Raw genomic sequence first — 18,243 nt, forward strand, 5'->3', positions numbered from 1 at the left:
GCCGCTCACGGGCGGCCCGCCCGGATTGGCTCGCGAGGCCGCAGGAGGCGGTGCGGGGCGGCAGCGGCGCCCGTTGCTGCGGGGACCGGGACGCGGCCGGAGGCGGCGGGCGGCAGCGGGGCCTTTGGGCGGCCCAGAGCGGCTGCGCCCTGCCGCTGGAGACCCGGCCGCCGCGGGCCGGGCCTGGTGCGTCTGTGGGAGGGCGGGCTGCCCCGCTGCCCGCAGCGCGGGGTTGGGAGCCGCCGTGGGGCCGGCAAGCGGGGCCGTGGTGAGGGCGGGTGTCCCTGACGCATTGGCCTGGGCCTGGAGCAAGGCGCGGGGGCAGAGAACCGGCCTGAAGACCTCTGCCCTGACTGAAGTCAACGAGCAACTCACAATTTCAACTGCCATTGCAGTCAGTAACTTATTCCAGTAAGCGGGCCCTTCCCTTTCACCAGAGGACAATATATAAGGCGAGGCAGATGGGGAGCAGGCAGAGGAAGGTAAATATAAAGCCCATTACGCATTACTTGCACCCCTCCAGCATTTTGCAGAACGCAAGCATAAAGCGCAAAGAAGAATCGAGGCTGAGGGCCGTTCTGCGAGATACATGATCGTTCCCTTCCCTCTATGACTACAGATACACTGGGATGTGCCTCATTAGTCACACTTTCATCAAAAAGCAGTGATAGGACTCTGCCTCTTAAAGGCTGCCCAGCAGACTTCTTGGCCACGTTCCTCCCCGCACCCTTGTGCCCCAACAAGCTGCAGCTCACCAAATCACCACACCAGTACCACTCTTCTACTGGCACATCTAATAATTTTTAATTGCGTAGAAATTCTGCTTACAGGTACCAGCACAAAAGCAGTTTATTGCCAAAAGTACAGAAACCAGGGTCCGCGTCCACCAGTGGAAGCACACCTAATTTAAACACAAACTCCAGCGAGCAATGTGAGGAATCTGAGTCTCTCGGACTGCTGCAGCTCCTTCCGAGGACAGCTCTTCATTAAACCATCTCTGTAAGGACCTGAATAGAAGCTTAGGAAGTCCCGCCTGAACATATTCAAGTCGCGCTTAAGTCCTGGAGAGCTCAGCCCTGGAGTCACATACGGCTTAAATCCCTCAAGGGCACCGCTTGTGTATCTCGCCAGCCTGCATGCAGTTACAAAGAACAGAGACGAAGAGCACATACTTTCAGCACAAACTTCGTGCAGTCTCTCGGACTGGTGCGGGCAAATTCCAGTCAGACACTGCAGAGACTGGCTTTGGAACAAACAACAAGTTTTATTGCAAGAAAAGAAACAAACCCCGTTCGTCATTTGAGACCTAGGTCCCCAAGAACCTCTCCTCTCTGTGGAGAGTTTAGGTTAATCCGTTAAACTTCGAGTCTGTCAATCAAACGTGATCCGAAAACTGCGCTCTTGCTCCTTGCGGCGGCTCTCGCAAACCTTTGTCACCTCTTCTACCTTTCTCTGCAACACGGCTGTGGGAGAAACAAGTCATTAATCTTACAATCACCCTGAAACACAACCCCGCGCAGTTTAGCCTGCGGAAGGAGAAAGACAAACAAACATTGACAGCCACTCAGATTTGACAGCGCACAAAGAAGGAGGAAAACCCAACACAAAGCACTGCTAACCCTCCAAGGCAAAGAAGATGGTCTAAAAAGCATTCCGAGGCATTCAGGGACTGGCAGGCAGAATCGGAAGAGTCCTGGGACATGTTGTCGACGCTGTTTGCCATGCCAGTTTGTTGCAGTTTCCGGGCACTGCATCAGAGAGCAGAGCAAACCCTCCCTCAACAGGAGCTGCAAGCTGGTCTGCAGCTTGAGAAAAAGCAATTGCTCTATAAACCAGTTTCCCCTACCCACCTCCTGCTAAACTCACGTTGAATTATGCAAATTACCGGCAAACCACACAATCTGTTACAAGTACATACATATTTTCTTGCAGGACATCACACAGCCATAACAAGCTTTTAACTGTAAATACAGAAAAGACAGCGCAGTCGCACAGCAGAGCTGCAGAGCACTTGCAGCCGCAACAGCCATCATCCAGTATTTGCAGATCACCGAATTGGAAACACGTAAGCCACTGACTGATCACCAACTTTACGTGCAGCAGGCACCGCAATAAACAAAAAGCCTTGGCACAAGCTAAAGCAATTTCTAATTTCATTCCATGAACGCTTATCAGAAGCTATTCAACAGGGCTACGGCGTTATGCCAGCCTGAGGCCTGGAGACAGACGTTCCAGGTTAGGTTGTATTTTGTATCGCGTGCCAAGCCCAGAATCTTCCAGTAACATATTAAGCAACACATTTCAGTTTGTCACTTTTCAAAAATTCACCGTGCAAAAAGCATTATGGCATAAAATGGCAGCCTGCTTCACTGTCTCACAGACCTCGCTCGCTCAACTCGGGAATCAGCTATGAACAACCACAAAAGAGAAGACTGCCTGCTTCTCCCAGGAAGAGGCAGAAGGTCAGAACAAGGCTCTGGCCAAACGCTCCCTTCCCTTGCGGAAGCAGCACCACCCTGCGTCCGTGTTCAGCAAGTCCATTTAATTGTGGCAGCGTAGGCTAACAGTAATTGAATAAAGTGCCACAGTTGCACAGAATTCTTTAACAAGTCAGACAAGTTAACAGCCACTGTGAGAATGAATTGTTGTTAACCGATAAGACAATTTCTTCGGTACTGAAGGACAGAGCAAAAAACGGGTCGCCTTTCTAGGAAAATTTAAAGGAAACAGGTTGCTACTTTCACACACGTTCTCTAAAGTCAGAATTCTGATGCCACAGGCGCTGCACCAGATTTCCCCATAAAGGCGTGCCTGGAATGCGCAAGTTAGCACATAGGTTCTGGAAGGAAAAGCCAAATTAAATCCTGACCTAAGCCAATAATACTATTTAAAGATGGATAGTAGCATGCCTGCTTTCACCCAAGAAGGACACCCAGTGTGAGCACTGTCACAGCACTGCAGCCAGACAGTGCAATTTGGTGCTGGTGAGAGGAGCACTGCTTTATTCTGCCGTGCCCCCGTGTGGCTGCTAACATCAGTTAAAGCCAAAACCGTGTACAATTCTTGAATCCCTCACAAGGAGGCACTCCCTGTGAGAAGAGTTCCTTTGTTCTGTTTCTTTTTAGCATGGCACCACGGTATACTAGTTAAGGGTGAATCCAAGACAAGAAACAACAGTAACTACGCTATCAGGTTTTCACTATTGAGTGCATCTTCTGCTCTGCGCTACACCTCAAGTTATTGCGACTGTGAAATTTCCACACTGTTACTCCAGAGTCACGGCGCCTGCAGATAAATGCATGCTGCTCAGTCTTCCCTGGATTTGTCTTTCCTGTTGGGGGGGGGCAGGATGATAACATTAAACACGCGCGCACACACACCCCTCACTAACTTTTCTATTCCAAAGAGAAACCCCACAACATTTTAGAAGTCAAAATACATAACCTTAGTCTGACAGAACGAAGCATAAGGTTTTCAAGTCCTCTGCTTTGCACTGATGCATTTCAAGCAATGCTTTTTTGTAAAACGTTAGCAGTTGCCAGGAATTACTTCTCAGCAGAGGCCTTTAATGCACATCAGGGAGAATTCAAGCAGAGAAGGGAGTACGTCATTGAAGGTGAGGAGGAGAAGATGCCTCAGAGATCTTTAGGAATTTATGTTCAAGAAACACTTGCACACATGCTCCATGCTTTCCATTTACATTGCCAAAAAGCTGCAAGACAACTCTCACCTGAGTTCTGGTCAATCCACTGCAAGGAATCCATGTGTGCATTCAAAATTTTACAGATCTGCTGAAGCTGAGCAGGAAGAGAAGGTGCAAGTCATTTGTTACAGTACATAAAAACTAAGAGCAGTAAAGGACAGCCTGCCTGTCCCTGCCTTTGCAACATGATGCAATCAAATTTCTCATAGTTACAGCTCCACTAACTTAACAGCCGCTTTCCCGGGGAAGTCTGTGCAGCAACCGTGTTGCTTTGCTTCTCTTCACCACCAAGAAAACAGACTGGTTTATTCCAGTTCAGACCTACAAACCACCAAGACATGAATCACCTTGGGCTTGAGGTGGCAAAAGTAAAAAGGAATGGGAAAAAACTCAGTCCGCAATACTGAAGGGAAATTTTTACTGAAAAAAAGCTGCTCAGAAAAGCCACGCGGAATACCAAGGTCAATTTTATACATATCAGAAAGAGCTGGCAATTCAGGTCTTGTTTCCATGAGGATACAAAAGTAGTATAAGGAAAAAGAATCAGCAGCTAGGAGGGTATTCTGAACAAAATTTAGATTTGCCACAAGAAAGATGCAAGCAGTGGAGCAGGTGGCCAGATCAACATTAAGAAATGCCTCTGAAAAAAGTTGTAATCCAGGCAAAAATCAGACAACAAGCAAATAACCAGAGTTCATACCAGAATGAGGCACTTCGACAACTATTAACAGAACTGCAGAGCCAGTACGCGACTCAGGATGGCTTGTGCTGTGTTATAATGCAAGTTTTACCAGAAGAGAACCAACCCCAGGACAAAACAAAATACCCTTCCAAGGCTGAAACTACAAGCCGCAGAGTATCCACGAGCGGACAAACAAAAGAGTTACAATATCTGTTTAAATATCCCTTGCCTCTTTACCAACTAACAAAAAAATAAAGCTTGGATTTACCGGGTCACTTGTGTCTGCTGGGCCTCTTGATGTATTCAAGTGCTCAGTGATGTCCTTCAGGTCTTGTGCCATACGCTTCAGCTGCGCATCTATGTTTTCAGCCAGTTTATAGCTGCAAAACACATGGGAACCAAGGTCAGAATATTTAAAGAGAACTCCAGAAAACCTGCTCCCAGTCACACCAACTCTGGGCAGTCAGAATTAGCTTCCACGCCTTTCAACCAAGGCTGGCAGATACGTGGCAACAGCACCATGAGAGGCATTCTGTCACACAGATGAAGTAACTCCTAATCTCTCTCTCTCTTGACAGACACATGGAGACAGACAAGCAATAGTTTGGAGGGCTTTCTGGAAGGTTTGGTACGAACGGAAAGAACCAGCTAGTCCGCGTTCTTCAAGGTTCCTCTCTCTCGAACCAGACAAACTACTTCTTTAAGTACCCTGCTACGATTCAACACTTAAGGCTTACAAGGAGGCTTGAGCCACGCATAGTGCATTCTGCTCTCATCACTTTATCACTAAGTAATCACTAGTTTCCAGAGATTATGCCAAAATTAGTATTTTCCCAGACAGCTGATTAGACCAACATCCAAAGAGCTTTTCCTGCTGACTCGAGGGCTTCCAGTCGCAATTCCCCTAGTTCTAATGAGGAAAAATCTAAGTTGCCATGCATAAAACAGGGTTACGTATTTGACAAAGGCCGTTGATAGATCAATGGCCTCATGCATCCCAACTCTACATCTTGCTGATTGATCACCACCACATTAGTCTGCTCATCACACGTTCAAAGCAAATTTGTCTTACGTCCTCTCCCGCTCTTCATCTGCATGCTGCAAGTAGATAGTCCCGCTCTGTTCCTTCACAGACTCCTCCAGAGGGGTCAACAAGTCTTCAAGCTCTTTCTGCTGTGACAGAATGAAGTCCAGCTCCTGATCCAGCCTGGAAAGAGAAAACGTTAACTACTCCACTGAGAGGTTATATACATTCTAGATCTGCCATGCCATAACGCAAGAAGGTGCAAACAAGAAACAAAATCATCTCAAGTGTTCATTGTTTCGTACCTCTTCTGATCAAGCTTCACTTTCTCTACTTCTCTGTGTAACGAAGTAATCTGGAAACAGAAGACACTTAATCATACTACGAAAACTCAAAAGTCAACTTATAAAAGAAGAGTGCTGGAACCGAGAAAGCCAGCACCACACAAACGTCTACCAGAAACAAGAAACGGTTACACAAAGATTTACAGACCCAAAATTGCATAATGGACGTTTGGCTTTGAAAGCTCCACCCTAAGGCAACTTGTTACCATAGGACAAACCCACAGAACAGATTCCCAAGCTTCAACCCCTAGAGACCAGAACAGAAATACAGCGAGGCTTTCACAAGCACCCAGGTATAATTCACACCTGGTTTCTTACAAGTAGAACGTCCCACGAGATAGCTTGATGCATCTGTAACGCTGAAGGCCTTTAAGGACCTAAGCAAGCAAAATCAGGTTACGCTGGATGTCACCTTACCTTCTCTCCATTCTCTATCAGTGTCTGATCCCAGGCATTTACTTGCGTAGCTTGATGGAGAAAGTGTTTCTCTTGGTCTTCCAGTTCCAGACTCCACTTGTTTATCAAACTCTCCAGCTGGGCATAAGTCATCACTGGAGGTGCACTGAGGAGAAGTGCGAGACAGCACAGAGCACAAGATCAAAAACCAAAATACAAACCCGACAACACTCATTTCCCTCCCTCCACCAGACACCAGCAGCAATGCTCCCTCTTGCCCCAATCGGGAAAGAGTCAGTTACAACAAAATGCTCACCTGGTGGTCGTTGTGGTTATGGCAGCTGTAGAAGTCCCAGCTCCAATGGCACCAGTCGTAGTTAATGGCTTAAGATTCAAAGCAAAGCCAGAAGCAGAAGTAGTGCCTGAAAGAACGGGCTCAAGTCAAGCGACAGAAGAGGACACATCCACTAGCCAACAAATCAAGAACAGGTCCAGTATACGCTCCGGAGCACAGTGCTCTGTAAGCTCAAATAGGTCCCTCCAAAGGGACAAAAAGCAAACCCCACGTCTGTCAAGAAGGGAACAAAGCACACCTTGACACAAAAGCAGCGGACTGTAAAGGCCCAACCAGTAGTTCTGGTAAAATGAGGAACTGGCAGCCTGCACTTAACCGGGGCATTATTCAAAGAAACACAGCATTAGCCCACACACCCCTCTCAATCTCCTCCTGGTTCAGTATCAGACCTAATAACTACCAGCACACCCAGTTCCTCTCCTGCATCTTGGCAGGAGATGAGATTTCTCGGTTCTCACAAAGCTAGGAGCATCTATCAGGTGGCACTGTCAGCCAGTCACACGGCACTTCTAGGCACTGAGCTCCAATTCCTCCCAGGCACTCCAGAAGCAAGCTTCAGAAAGACCTCTAGAGCTGAGCAGCATCCACGTTACTACACTGAAAACTGACTGGTAACTGCATCCAGAAAAGGACGTTCAGTCCTGAAGCCCAACACTGTGCAGCAGCAAATTCCACTGCAGGTTTTCACATGAGGGTCGCTACTTCAATACAGCACTTATCTCTGCCTTTTTTTTTTTTTTTGTAGAAAAGTTACTGAAATCATACCCTTTGAAACATGTAATAGGGAAGCAGCAGATGAATGGGGCAGAACTGAAACACAAAACCTCTCTCCATAACACTCCCCACAAGCCTTTGGCCTCTCCCTTCCCCCATCGGGACATCTCTCCCTCACCTCCTCAAGCAATTCTGCACCTTCACAGGCAGGCTGGAGAAGGAGCAGCTGATCTCTCTATTTTTCTTGCTCCAGACTAGAACACCACAGCCTACGGACCTTCCTTCACCCAAAGCCCCTTTGCTGTGGACACGCTCTCAAAAGTCATAAGTAACCGTGCATTTGGCGAGATGGACAGGGAGGATCGGAGAAAGAAATACTGTGTTATTTTCCGTTACTGGAGGGCATTGGAAATTAGCACTGCTCTGCCCCTACACTGGCGTGGCCCTTTACGCTACTACAGAGCGCTGGAGTCAGGCTTCCATCCCTTCAGCTGCTTTCAGCATCTAGTTCTTACTGGTGGCAGCGCTCGTTGCGGCAGCTGTTGTTCCAGGAACCTTCAATCCAAACCCAAGCGTCCCAAGACTGGCTGTCCCAGCGGAAGGGGCACCGACTGTAAACAGAAGACAACGTTAAGAGTTTGCGCAACCCATTAAAGACATCGGCCCTTTGAAAAGCCCTACCCTGCCTGCTCACCAGACTCCTCCTGGTCTTTGTTTGTATTGACCAGGATCACTGTTGCGCTGAAGGATCATCCAGACACGACATGAAAAAAGGCAGGCTGAAGCTATACATTAGCCAGCATGCTCTGCGATTCTTCCAGGAAACTTTACCAACCCAGGTGCCAAGCTACCGTCACTTCTCCTTACCTGTTTTGGATTAACTAACATTTCACTGCTATCGAATGCTGAAAGAAGCAAAGGGGACTGGACCCCGGCAGGCAAGAAATGCAATCTCTGCATGAGGCTACTTGCCAAAGCAATACAATTGCACGTGCTACAGGAAACACGCTGGCCACAGCTCAGCTGCCTGGAAACAACCCACCTCTTCTCGTCTAAGAACAAGCTTTCAGACATCCTGAGAAACAGAGGATGCCCATCAGCTTAAAAGCATTCTTAAACACCAAGATTAAGGTCGGCTCTGGAACCAGAGTAGCAATGCAAGCGTTGTAGAGCTACTAAAAATACAAATTGTCAGGCTGGGATATATGGTATCTACAAATCACAGCTCATTAGTTCAAAGTCATCAGCGTGCCTTTCACAGAAAACTTGCCAAGGTCCTTGGGAGCAGCTGCCTAAATTTTCAGAGGTAGGTATAAGACAGCACTACGTATGGAATAGTTGTATTAACCCTGGTAAACATTTACAGTAGCCAGTCTCCATAATCAAAGGAAGCTGAAGCAGTTAAAACATCACTAGAAAGCTCACTTGTGGCCATGCTACCCAGGCAGAGAAACAAAAAATACACATACAGCTAAAACTGCTGCTTGCCCACTCGGAACCTCAGGCGTGCTTTGCTTTGCTTTGAACAAAGCCCTCCATGCCTCACCACTGAAGACAGTTTGCCAGAAATCACAAAGAGGGAGGGTGGCAAACAGCAAGAAGAGCTGGCCTTTTGCATTCTCCCATATCATCCCAGCACCTACAGCTCCACTACTGACAGCTAGCACCAACCACGCTGCTCGCTTATTCCCCCAACGGGTAAGAACTGTACATTGTGACTTACGCGAGAGGCCCGTGGTGGTAGACGACGTCGGTGCTGACGAACTGGCCACAGACGCAAACAACGTAGGCCCCGTTGAACCAAGAATGGAGGTTGTGGTGGTAGAGGCTGTTGTAGCAGCTGTGGATGTCACTACAAACAGAAGCAGCGCAGGTCTCAAACAACCGTGCTGAGAATGCGATACACATTTGCCTGTCTACACCAGTTCTTGATGGATGGAAGAATTTTAAACTCTTTTTCCTCTTAGTCTACCTCAACTCTCTCTCTTTTCAATGTACCCTTGAAACCTGCGGCTCCCTTCCACTACGCTCCAACAAGAAGTACAGAACACAATTTGGCACGTGGGACACAATAAAAAAAAAAAATACAGGATACTAAGTTCCATGGCTGTATGAACCGTCACAGATTACTGATGCCATTGCGTATTCATAGAATCATAGAAGGCTTTGGGATGGAAGGGACCTTTAAAGGTCATCCAGTCCAACACCCTTGCAATGGGCAGGGACATCTTCAACTACATCAGGTTGCTCAGAGCTCCGTCCAGCCTGGCCTTGAATGTTTCCAAGGATGGGGCATCTACCACCTCCCTGGTCAAACCGTTCCAGTGCTTCACCACCCTCATCGTGAAAATTTTTTTCCTTGTGTTTAGTCTAAATCTACCCTCCTTTAGTTTAAAACCATCACCCCGTGTCCTGTCGCAGCAGCCCTGCCTAAAAAGACTATCCCCATCTTTCTTGTAGGCCCCCTTTAAATACTGAAAAGCTGCAATAAGGTCTCCCCGCAGCCTTCTCTTCTCCAGGCTGAACAACCCCAGCTCTTTCAGCCCTTCCTCACAGGAGAGGTGTTCCAGCCCTCTGATCATTTTTTTGGCCCTAAAATTCACAGTAACAAACACTTCTAGCCCATTTCCAGGCTCCAGTTCAGAAAACCTTTCCCAGGACAGCAGATTCACAAAGTCTTGAGTAAGTCTTTCCTAAAAATCACTTCCAACCTCCAAGTTTGGTTCCAAAGGACAGAGCGGGTCCCTGGCTGGTACTAGTGGTCAGCGTTGCCGTGGGTGCGCTCGTGGCTGCTGTTGAAGGCAACGACCCGAAGCTTAGACCTGGAACAAGTAGCACAAGGAAGAGGAAAAGGAGAACCTTTTACTACAGACGCACTGCAGTTTCCGCCGACCACAGCAACGGTCAAGGCAGAAGCAATAAGAGCATAAGAAAAAACATTAAGACTCAATGGAACAAATACTCTGCGTTATCCAGGGAATGGACTAGGGCCAACAAGCTCATTACGTAAAAAGACTTTCAAGAATCGTTCTAACACAGATGAACGCCACCCTCGCCCCAGAACTGATGACCTTCCCTCCGAGGCCTGCGCTGTCACCAACAAGTAAATCAAAAGCTGCAAACTCAACTTTTGCTGCATTCCGCAGGAGTGGGCAGGTTCCTGCCGCTGGGAAGGTAAGCGGTGGCTTATCACAAAAGTCAGCCAGACCAACGCGCTGTCCTGAGAAACTTCCCCAGATGCAGGCTTTGCTTGGCCAGACTGGCCTAGGCAAGAGACTGTAGCAAACACTAGACATCAAGGTTATCCCCCTAGATCTCCAGCCGACCTGGGCTTTATACCCCCAGCAGTAGGTGTGTCATGTTATAAGGGGCGGAGACAAGGGAGGGTCGACCCTTAACTCTTTCCGTACAGCACGTGATCTTCCGGTCGCCAGCCCTTATCTTTACTACATTTCCCCCTCCCTTAGCTCCAGTAGTTCTGGATCTTGCTGGGGAAGCTGCGTGTAAAATAATCGATATATGGTAAGACTTATACAGACACGCATCCGTTACGTTCATAGATTTTGCCCAGTCCAGCCAGTAGTTCGTCGTGGCTCCCTCATTACTCCCCCACACCATCAGGATGCATAGGGAAATGGTAACCTGTCAAGATAAGACTCAATAGATTGATTAATGTCTATACGGTCGAATATTTCGACTGGGTACCCATTCTAGCGTCCCTTTCTCGGTTTGCACACACGCATACCCACGTCCCAAGCAACGGAGGGAATAAGGGCCCCCCATTCACGGGTTTGCAGGTCCCGTACTTGAACCAAAGGGTAAGGCCCTTCGTTCTCATCGAGCCGGAAATGTGCCTGGGTTGCAGTCTGGGTTTTATAGGTGTTCCCTCGAATGGTATGATTTAAGGTAATTAGTGCCGTCGTCAACAGACGCTGTGCCCGAAATAAGGGAGGGTCAAGGGGAGGGGGAACCCCTGTTCCTGGGCTTATCTTTTCCCCCTCCCTAAGTCGGTCGAGTAACTCTTTTAATGTGCGGTGCGCGCGTTCTACAATGCTTTGGCCCGTACTGTTATAGGGAATGCCATGACTCAACTGAATATCCCAGCGCGCGCAAAAGTCCTTTGTCTTCTTGCTGACATATGCCGCTCCATTATCTGTTTTAATTTTTTGTGGGATGCCAAGTTGCGCCATACAGTCCTGCCAATGTAAAATAACTGAGAGAGCATTTTGTTTAGCATGCATAGTCGCTAAAATAACTCCACTGCAGGTATCAACTGTGACATGCAGATACTTACGTGGATTAAAGGGTTCATAAATCGTAACATCAGACTGCCATATTTGGTTGGGCTGCAACCCTCGAGGGTTTACCCCTGCCTCCCAGAGGGGACCTTTGGAACACACAGGACAAGCAGCAATCACAGAGCGAGCATCTTGCAACGTAATGCCAGCGAGCCTAGCTAAACCGCGAGCTCCACAGTGGAGGAGCTCATGCAGGCGGAAAGCTCGCCTTAGGTTAGAAGTTTCTTCAACCGCCAGTACGCTCTTTGCTAAGCTGTCCGCTATTTCATTCCCAGCAGAAAGAAAACTCGGTATGGAACTATGACTATTAACATGGATAGGACAGACAGGAGCGGTTCTCATTTGCAGTGCGGTGAGCAACATTCCGGCAATCTCTGACGTTGCCCCAAGTGCCCATCGGCACTTCTTCAGTAACTTATATACATAGCAAGAGTCTGTGATTAGATCCAAGGCCTCTTCGGGCCATTGAGTGAGAGCCATCCATACCGCTTTGGCCTCAAGATACTGCACGGATTGCCCTTGATCTTGATAACTAATGTGGGTCCACTGACCATCCTCCTGCCATGTAACGACAGCTTTCCCAGTAATCGATGACGCGTCGGTAAAAACTGTGCGGCCTCCGGTGGGTTGTTCAACTATGGCACTAGCTGGCAAAAAATGGAGTACCTGGATTATCTCCCCACAGGGGTGTGGTCTTAGACCTTCAATACGACCCGTAAATTCAGCTATCGCCGCTTGCAGGAGCCCCACTTGTGGAAGTACCAACTCCCACTGTGCCAAAGAACAGGGCAATGCGATGACCTCCGGGTCCTTCCCTGTTAAGTGTTGAGTTTGCCTCCGACAGCGGAGAATAAGCTGGGATAATAATGTTGGCCAAGAAATTAAAGCCGTCTTTGGTTTGCCTTGATACAACCAAGCAAAAGGCCAGCCTTTTTCACCATTATTTTGAATTAGTAAACCATGGCCAGCGGTATCGGTCATGTAAATCAGGGCAGTGACCGGTTGTTCAGGTGTAAATCGAGCGAGACCCCAATGCTGGGCTCGCTCCATAATTGTCCTAAGAATCTCCTGATGGTTTCTTGAAAGAGTCCTTGGAGCTAGGGGGAATCTCCTCCTTTCAGGAGTTGATATAAGGTAGTCATTTCTGCCTCAGATATTGGAATAAAGTTTCTAAGCCACAATAGTTGTCCAATTAATTTTTGTGCCTCATGGAGTGTTGTCACTGTAGTCCGAATTTCAAATGATTGTGCTGTCACGCTTCGTGGCCTCAGTTGAGTACCTAAATACTTTACTGCACGCCCTACCTGTGTTTTCCGAGGCTCAATGTGTAACCCATGTCGCTCCAAACTGACTATCAGCTGCACGCGTGCCTTTTCCAGTAACTCCTCTTGGTTGGACGCCAATAACACGTCATCCATGTAATGGAAAATGATGACCGTAGGGAAATTTTCTCGAATAGGGCGTATCGCAGCAGCTACAGCAATTTGACACAAGACTGGTGAGTTTTTCATGCCCTGGGGTAACACCTTCCATTGATATCTGGCGCACGGGTGTTGATTGTTAGGCTCAGGAACAGTAAAGGCAAAGCGTACTCTATCTTCTTCATGCAAGGGAACACTAAAAAAGCAATCTCTAATATCTATAACCACTATTTGATAGTCAGGTGGAATCATGGCCGGAGAAGGGAGGCCCGCTTGTAGCGGACCCATGTCTTGTATACATGCATTAACTGCGCGTAGATCATGTAGCAGTCGCCACGCTCCCGATTTTTTCTTTATCACGAAAATGGGGGTGTTCCAGGGACTTGTAGAGGGTTCGATGTGTCCTGCGTCAAGTTCTCGTTGTACCAATTGTCGAACAGCCGCCCTCTTTTCCTCTGTCAATGGCCACTGCTCTACCCACACTGGTTTATCTGTCAACCAGGTGAGTTTTAATGGGCGGACACAGGCAGTGGCCATTATGATAAATTTGTACGCAGCACTATATTCATCTTCTGCAAGCAACATCGTCCCAAGATGACAATGGGTAACTCAGCAATGACAGGGTTACACCATGCTACCCTAGCTTGTCCAGATTCCGGATCCTTCAACATAATTTGCATTGGGTTCCTGCTTTGATGCGAGGTCTGCATGCCTCCCACGCCTTGCAGCGAACCTCTCGGTTCGAGTGGCCAATCATCTGGCCATAGATGTGATGGGATTACTGTAACATCCGCTCCTGTATCTAAAAGGGCTCTTAACACGAGGCGTGGTGTTCCCCCCAACTCTGGGAGCCATGGGGTAACTATAATATCTACTTCTGGTCGTGTGGTCATGTTTAGGGTGAGTGCCACATACGGCGAGGCTCTATCCCCAGCCTCCTCTATTGCGCGCTCCCATCTCCCCAAGGCAGCTGAGTTGGATATTGCATCATTGGGACCGCAGGCGACTGTGCTGGTCCCGGGGAAGGAGAGACTCCCTGTGCCATACATTGCGCTGCTGTCGTCGGGCCTGTTGAGCTGATCACTGGGGCAGGTGGGGATGGCACGGCCCTCAGCCATCCCCTCTTCTCGTTTCCCCAGCCTGGTCTCCTTTGCTGACTCCCCGCTTTGCACTGTCGAGCTCTGTGGCCTAGTCGCCCACAGCGCCAGCATCGTAGGTCTCTCTCTCCTTCCCCTGTTCCGGGGGTGTTTATTTTTGAAGGGCATTGTCGCGCCATGTGTCCTTGCCCCCCACACTTATGGCACATAAGTCGTGCGCCGCGGCAGACCGCATGGACTGCGGCCACTACCGGTTGCATACTTTGCGCCTGCTCCTGTTCCAGCACATAACGAATCATCTGTGAAAGCGTGGTCCCTATGGGTAACTGTCTTAGCAACACTGCAGTTTGTGGGTTTGCTTGCGTACGTGCACAGTCAAGCAATATTGCCTCCTTAGCCTGCTCAGGAAGTCGAGCAACCTGGAGCGCCGCTTGCAGCCGGTCTAAAAACTTTGTTAATGGCTCACTTAACGATTGCCGTATTTGGACCCATGGAGGCTCCCTTTTATCAAGAGCTGCGATGATGCGTATTGCTTCCTGGGCAGCTTTCGAAGATGCAGCAAAATCGCGCCCCCGCATTCGCTGAGCCTGTGCCTGAGGAGTTGCGAACTGCCCTTCACCCATCAGCTGCTCTAAAGTCACTCCTGCCATGGGATGGTTGGCCTGTTGCGCCTCAATAACAACTTGGGTGCACCGATTCCTCCACTCCTCCCTAAACAATACCATCATCGAGGGGGTCAATACGGCCCGCATCAACTGAATGATATCAAAAGGTGCAAGCGGCGTTGCAAAAACACAGTCTAATAGGACTTGGGTCTCTGGGGAATTTAATCCATGACTTTTCACCGTTGTGACCAATTCTTTCACCAACTTTGCATCTAACGGTTGCCACTCATATCCTCCACCTGGGGCTGCTCGGATAGGAAATGCTTGAATCGGAGGGTGCTGGAATCGCACTCCTTCCAAGACACAATTTTTTGCAATCATCTGCCAATCTGTCCCGTTTGCCCTCTCTTTCGGCATTCCCCCTGGCATAAGACTTTCCGCATTTGCCACCACCCCTCTCAATCGGCTGATCAATGCCTCGAGTTCCCTTGAAACCTCGTTAGTCCGTCTCGGAAGCGGGGGCGGATGAGCAACAATCGAGGATCCCTCGTCACCCCCTTCGCCCTCACTGCTATCAGAGCTCATGGGGTAATCGTGTACAGGCTCCCTCCACTGTGAGGGAATACCACTTTGATTTCCCATTGCCCTAGGGATAGGGGTTCCCTCTGGTGGCTCAGGTATCACTGACAGTGCCGGGGGAGCCCTACCACCCCCTCGATGTCCTGCGCTCCGCTCTCTGTGTGTCCAGCACTCGTCGATCACTGGGATACAATGGGGCGTCCTCAGGTGTTTTGCCTTCTTTTCCTCCTTCCCGCCATCTTCCTTCACGTAGTTCACGATACTGCTGGGATCCCACATCAGCCCCCGGGACCCAATCCAGCAACCTATCAGTCAGCTCCCTTTCCACACATTGTTGCAACTCGCCCCAGGGGTATTGAGGAAGTGGCAGATCCGCCGGTGCAGGAGGTGCCGAAGGTTCCGTGGGCGGCCGCTCTAAACTCCCCACTTGTATCGGGAACACCTTTCCCGACTCCTTTGTTCCCGCTGCACCATAGTCTCCCTGCACCTCCCCTTCCTCCGTTGGCTCAGCCCCCAGTAACAACGGTTCCGTCTGTGTCCCACAGGCCACTCCTTCCCAGCCAGCCTGGGTCCCCTCCGAAACTAAACTTGTTGGCTTTTCGTTCCCAGGAGATTCCTGCCCCATCAGCACACCACGTGCAGCAGGTCGGCGCCGCCTTGCCGCAAACCCCCGCTTGAGCACCCTTGTCGTTACCGACTTTAGTACCTTTATGAGTTCCGCGAGCTCCATCGCTGTTGCCTGATCACGTCGGGGTCACCACTGTGTAGCAAACACTAGACATCAAGGTTATCCCCCTAGATCTCCAGCCGACCTGGGCTTTATACCCCCAGCAGTAGGTGTGTCATGTTATAAGGGGCGGAGACAAGGGAGGGTCGACCCTTAACTCTTTCCGTACAGCACGTGATCTTCCGGTCGCCAGCCCTTATCTTTACTACAAGAGACAAACTCACTAGCTCATTTAAACACATCTTCAAACTCTGCCAATTACTGTCACGGGAAGAAACAAATGGATTCCGGCGCACCCGCCGGGATCCTAACGGATGGGGTTTTCTGGCCGTATTACCTGCTGGCCTCAGGAAAACAAATGATCAGTAACACGTGAGGTTGCAGGCCTCTACTTCCCACAAAAACAGTGTGCCGAAGGATAAACAGCAGTCGTTACTCGTCACCGAAGACCCTGCATAAGCTTATCAGAAAACCCACCGATTCCAGCCACTCGCTTCATGTCACACCAGCAGAAGCAGGAGGCCGCAGAACCTGCCCACACCAGCCCCAGTTGCCCTCCCTGCTGACCACAGCTGCCGTTCCAAGCCCAGGCCCTCACCTGCGGGCTGACCCCCAAGGCTGAAGGGGGCTGTTGACTGCGTCGCAGCTCCTAAGGTGGCAGCAGTGGTGGCAGCAGCTGCAGGTGCTGCTCCAAACGTCAACCCCGTGGGCGCTGCTTGCGGAGCTGCGGTGCCGATGTTGAAGCTGGCTGTTCCTGCCTGAGTTGTGGTACCACTGGAAAAAGTAAACCCTCCAGTTGTCCCAGACTGAGCGGCCGCGGCGGTGGTGGTGGTGGTGGTGCCAGTAGATCCAAACACAAAGCCAGAAGGGGCTGCTGCTTGACTTGAGGGCACGCTGGTTGGAACAGAGCTACTGAATCCAAAGCCCCCCGAGATTCCAGTAGCCTGAGTTGCAGTGCTGCCTCCAAAGTTTAATTTTGGTGCATTTGCCCTAGGGAAGCAAAGACAAGACGCCAATCTGTTTGAGACGTACATCCACTCAAGTACTGAGTCGGCTTTCTCACAGATCATTTGCTGACAGCTGCCTGTCAAAAAGATGGGCACTCAACCAGGTTCACGTTTCAGTTCTGACAAAGACGCAGCTCCCGTCACCTGCCCTCCCGTTAAGCCTCTTCATACTGACTCCCCCTTAACGGCCTCCGCCCATCCAGGCGCCAGAAGGCGTTTATGGCAGTGCGAGTGACGCTGCTTACTCTCTCAGCTCCCAGCACCCTTTTCACCTCCTCTACATAAGACTGTTTTTTTCAGCTAACTTTCACCGCTAGTCCCCATTTCAGCTCCCTTCCCACTGCTCCCATCTGGCAAGCTTCGACAACGGCAGCCCTGAAGAGCCACCTCAAAGCTCACAGCCTTCCCTAGGGACAGAGCGGTCCCACCTGCCTCCAGAAACGCTCGCAGCGCTCCAGAGTCGGATCAGAAAGGACAAGACCTTTCACGCTCGGACGCCAAGTTGTACCACTTCTTCACACAAGCGTCTCTACCCCAGCTGCAGGCCGAAGCGCGGGACGGCTCATTCTTAACGCCCACCTGGAAAAGCCAGCGCTGACCGACAGCAGCCCTCACCGAGCGCTTTTCCGAACGCGCCCTAGTGCGGCGGGAACTCTGAGGCGCCAGAGCAACAGCTGTGCTCCCTCGAGAGCCACCTGCAAAGCGCCCCCGAAGCAGCGAGGGGGACATCGCCCACTCGTCCTCCCCAGCGGCCAGGGCCGCCCGGCCAAGTCCCCGCCCCGGGCCTCTCACCCCAGCGGGAACACGTTTGCTGCCGGGGCCGCGGTGGCCGTGGCCGGCGTCCCGAAGCTGAAGCTGGCAGGCTGCGCGGCAGTGCCCGGCGTGCTGAAGGAGAAGAGCCCGGCGGGCTGGCTGCTGGCAGGCGTCTGGGCCGCGCCCCCGAAGCTGAAGCCCCCCGAGGCGGCAGGCGCGGAGAAGGAGAAGCCGGTCGCGGCCGTCGTGGAGGCCGTCTTCGGCGCGCCGAACGTGAAGCCGCCTCCCGCCGCGCCCGACCCGAGGCCGAACTGGTTCATCGCGGCCGCGGCCCGCGGAAAGAGGGGCGGCCGCCCCGGGGAGAGCCGGGACCGGGAGGGGACGGCGCCGGCCCCGCGCCCACGGCCCACAGCCCCCGGCCGCCCGAGCCGCACGGCGCCGCGCGCGCGCAGGGATGACGCACGCCGCCACCGCCCCGCGCCCGCCCCGCTCCCCCGCCTCCCAACCACCGGCCGGCGCTTCCCGCCCTCGGCAGCGA

At 50.7% G+C, this 18,243-nt stretch overlaps 1 protein-coding gene across 2 annotated transcripts; it reads right to left on the bottom strand.

Moving 5' to 3' along the window:
• Positions 1-779: 779 nt before the first annotated feature.
• Positions 780-18,162, bottom strand: LOC148056701 (nuclear pore glycoprotein p62-like). 2 transcript variants are annotated; one of them, XM_087748750.1, is made up of 12 exons: positions 17,745-18,162; positions 16,544-16,935; positions 9,930-10,040; positions 8,942-9,070; positions 7,734-7,829; positions 6,466-6,571; positions 6,171-6,315; positions 5,715-5,764; positions 5,458-5,592; positions 4,654-4,765; positions 3,731-3,797; positions 780-1,463 (listed from the first exon to the last, which is right to left on the bottom strand). In XM_087748750.1, exons 1-12 carry the CDS (start codon positions 18,023-18,025, stop codon positions 1,372-1,374), a joined length of 1,716 nt encoding a protein of 571 aa, XP_087604876.1. In that variant the 5' UTR covers positions 18,026-18,162; the 3' UTR covers positions 780-1,371. The 2 variants fall into 2 exon arrangements, with proteins under 2 accessions (XP_087604876.1, XP_087604877.1); XM_087748751.1 differs by lacking the exon at positions 9,930-10,040.
• Positions 18,163-18,243: the final 81 nt, after the last annotated feature.

The sequence above is a fragment of the Nipponia nippon genome, unplaced genomic scaffold (genome assembly GCF_047370975.1).
Source record: "Nipponia nippon isolate SJK-2023a ecotype South Korea unplaced genomic scaffold, ASM4737097v1 scaffold_12, whole genome shotgun sequence".
Taxonomy (NCBI): domain Eukaryota; kingdom Metazoa; phylum Chordata; class Aves; order Pelecaniformes; family Threskiornithidae; genus Nipponia; species Nipponia nippon.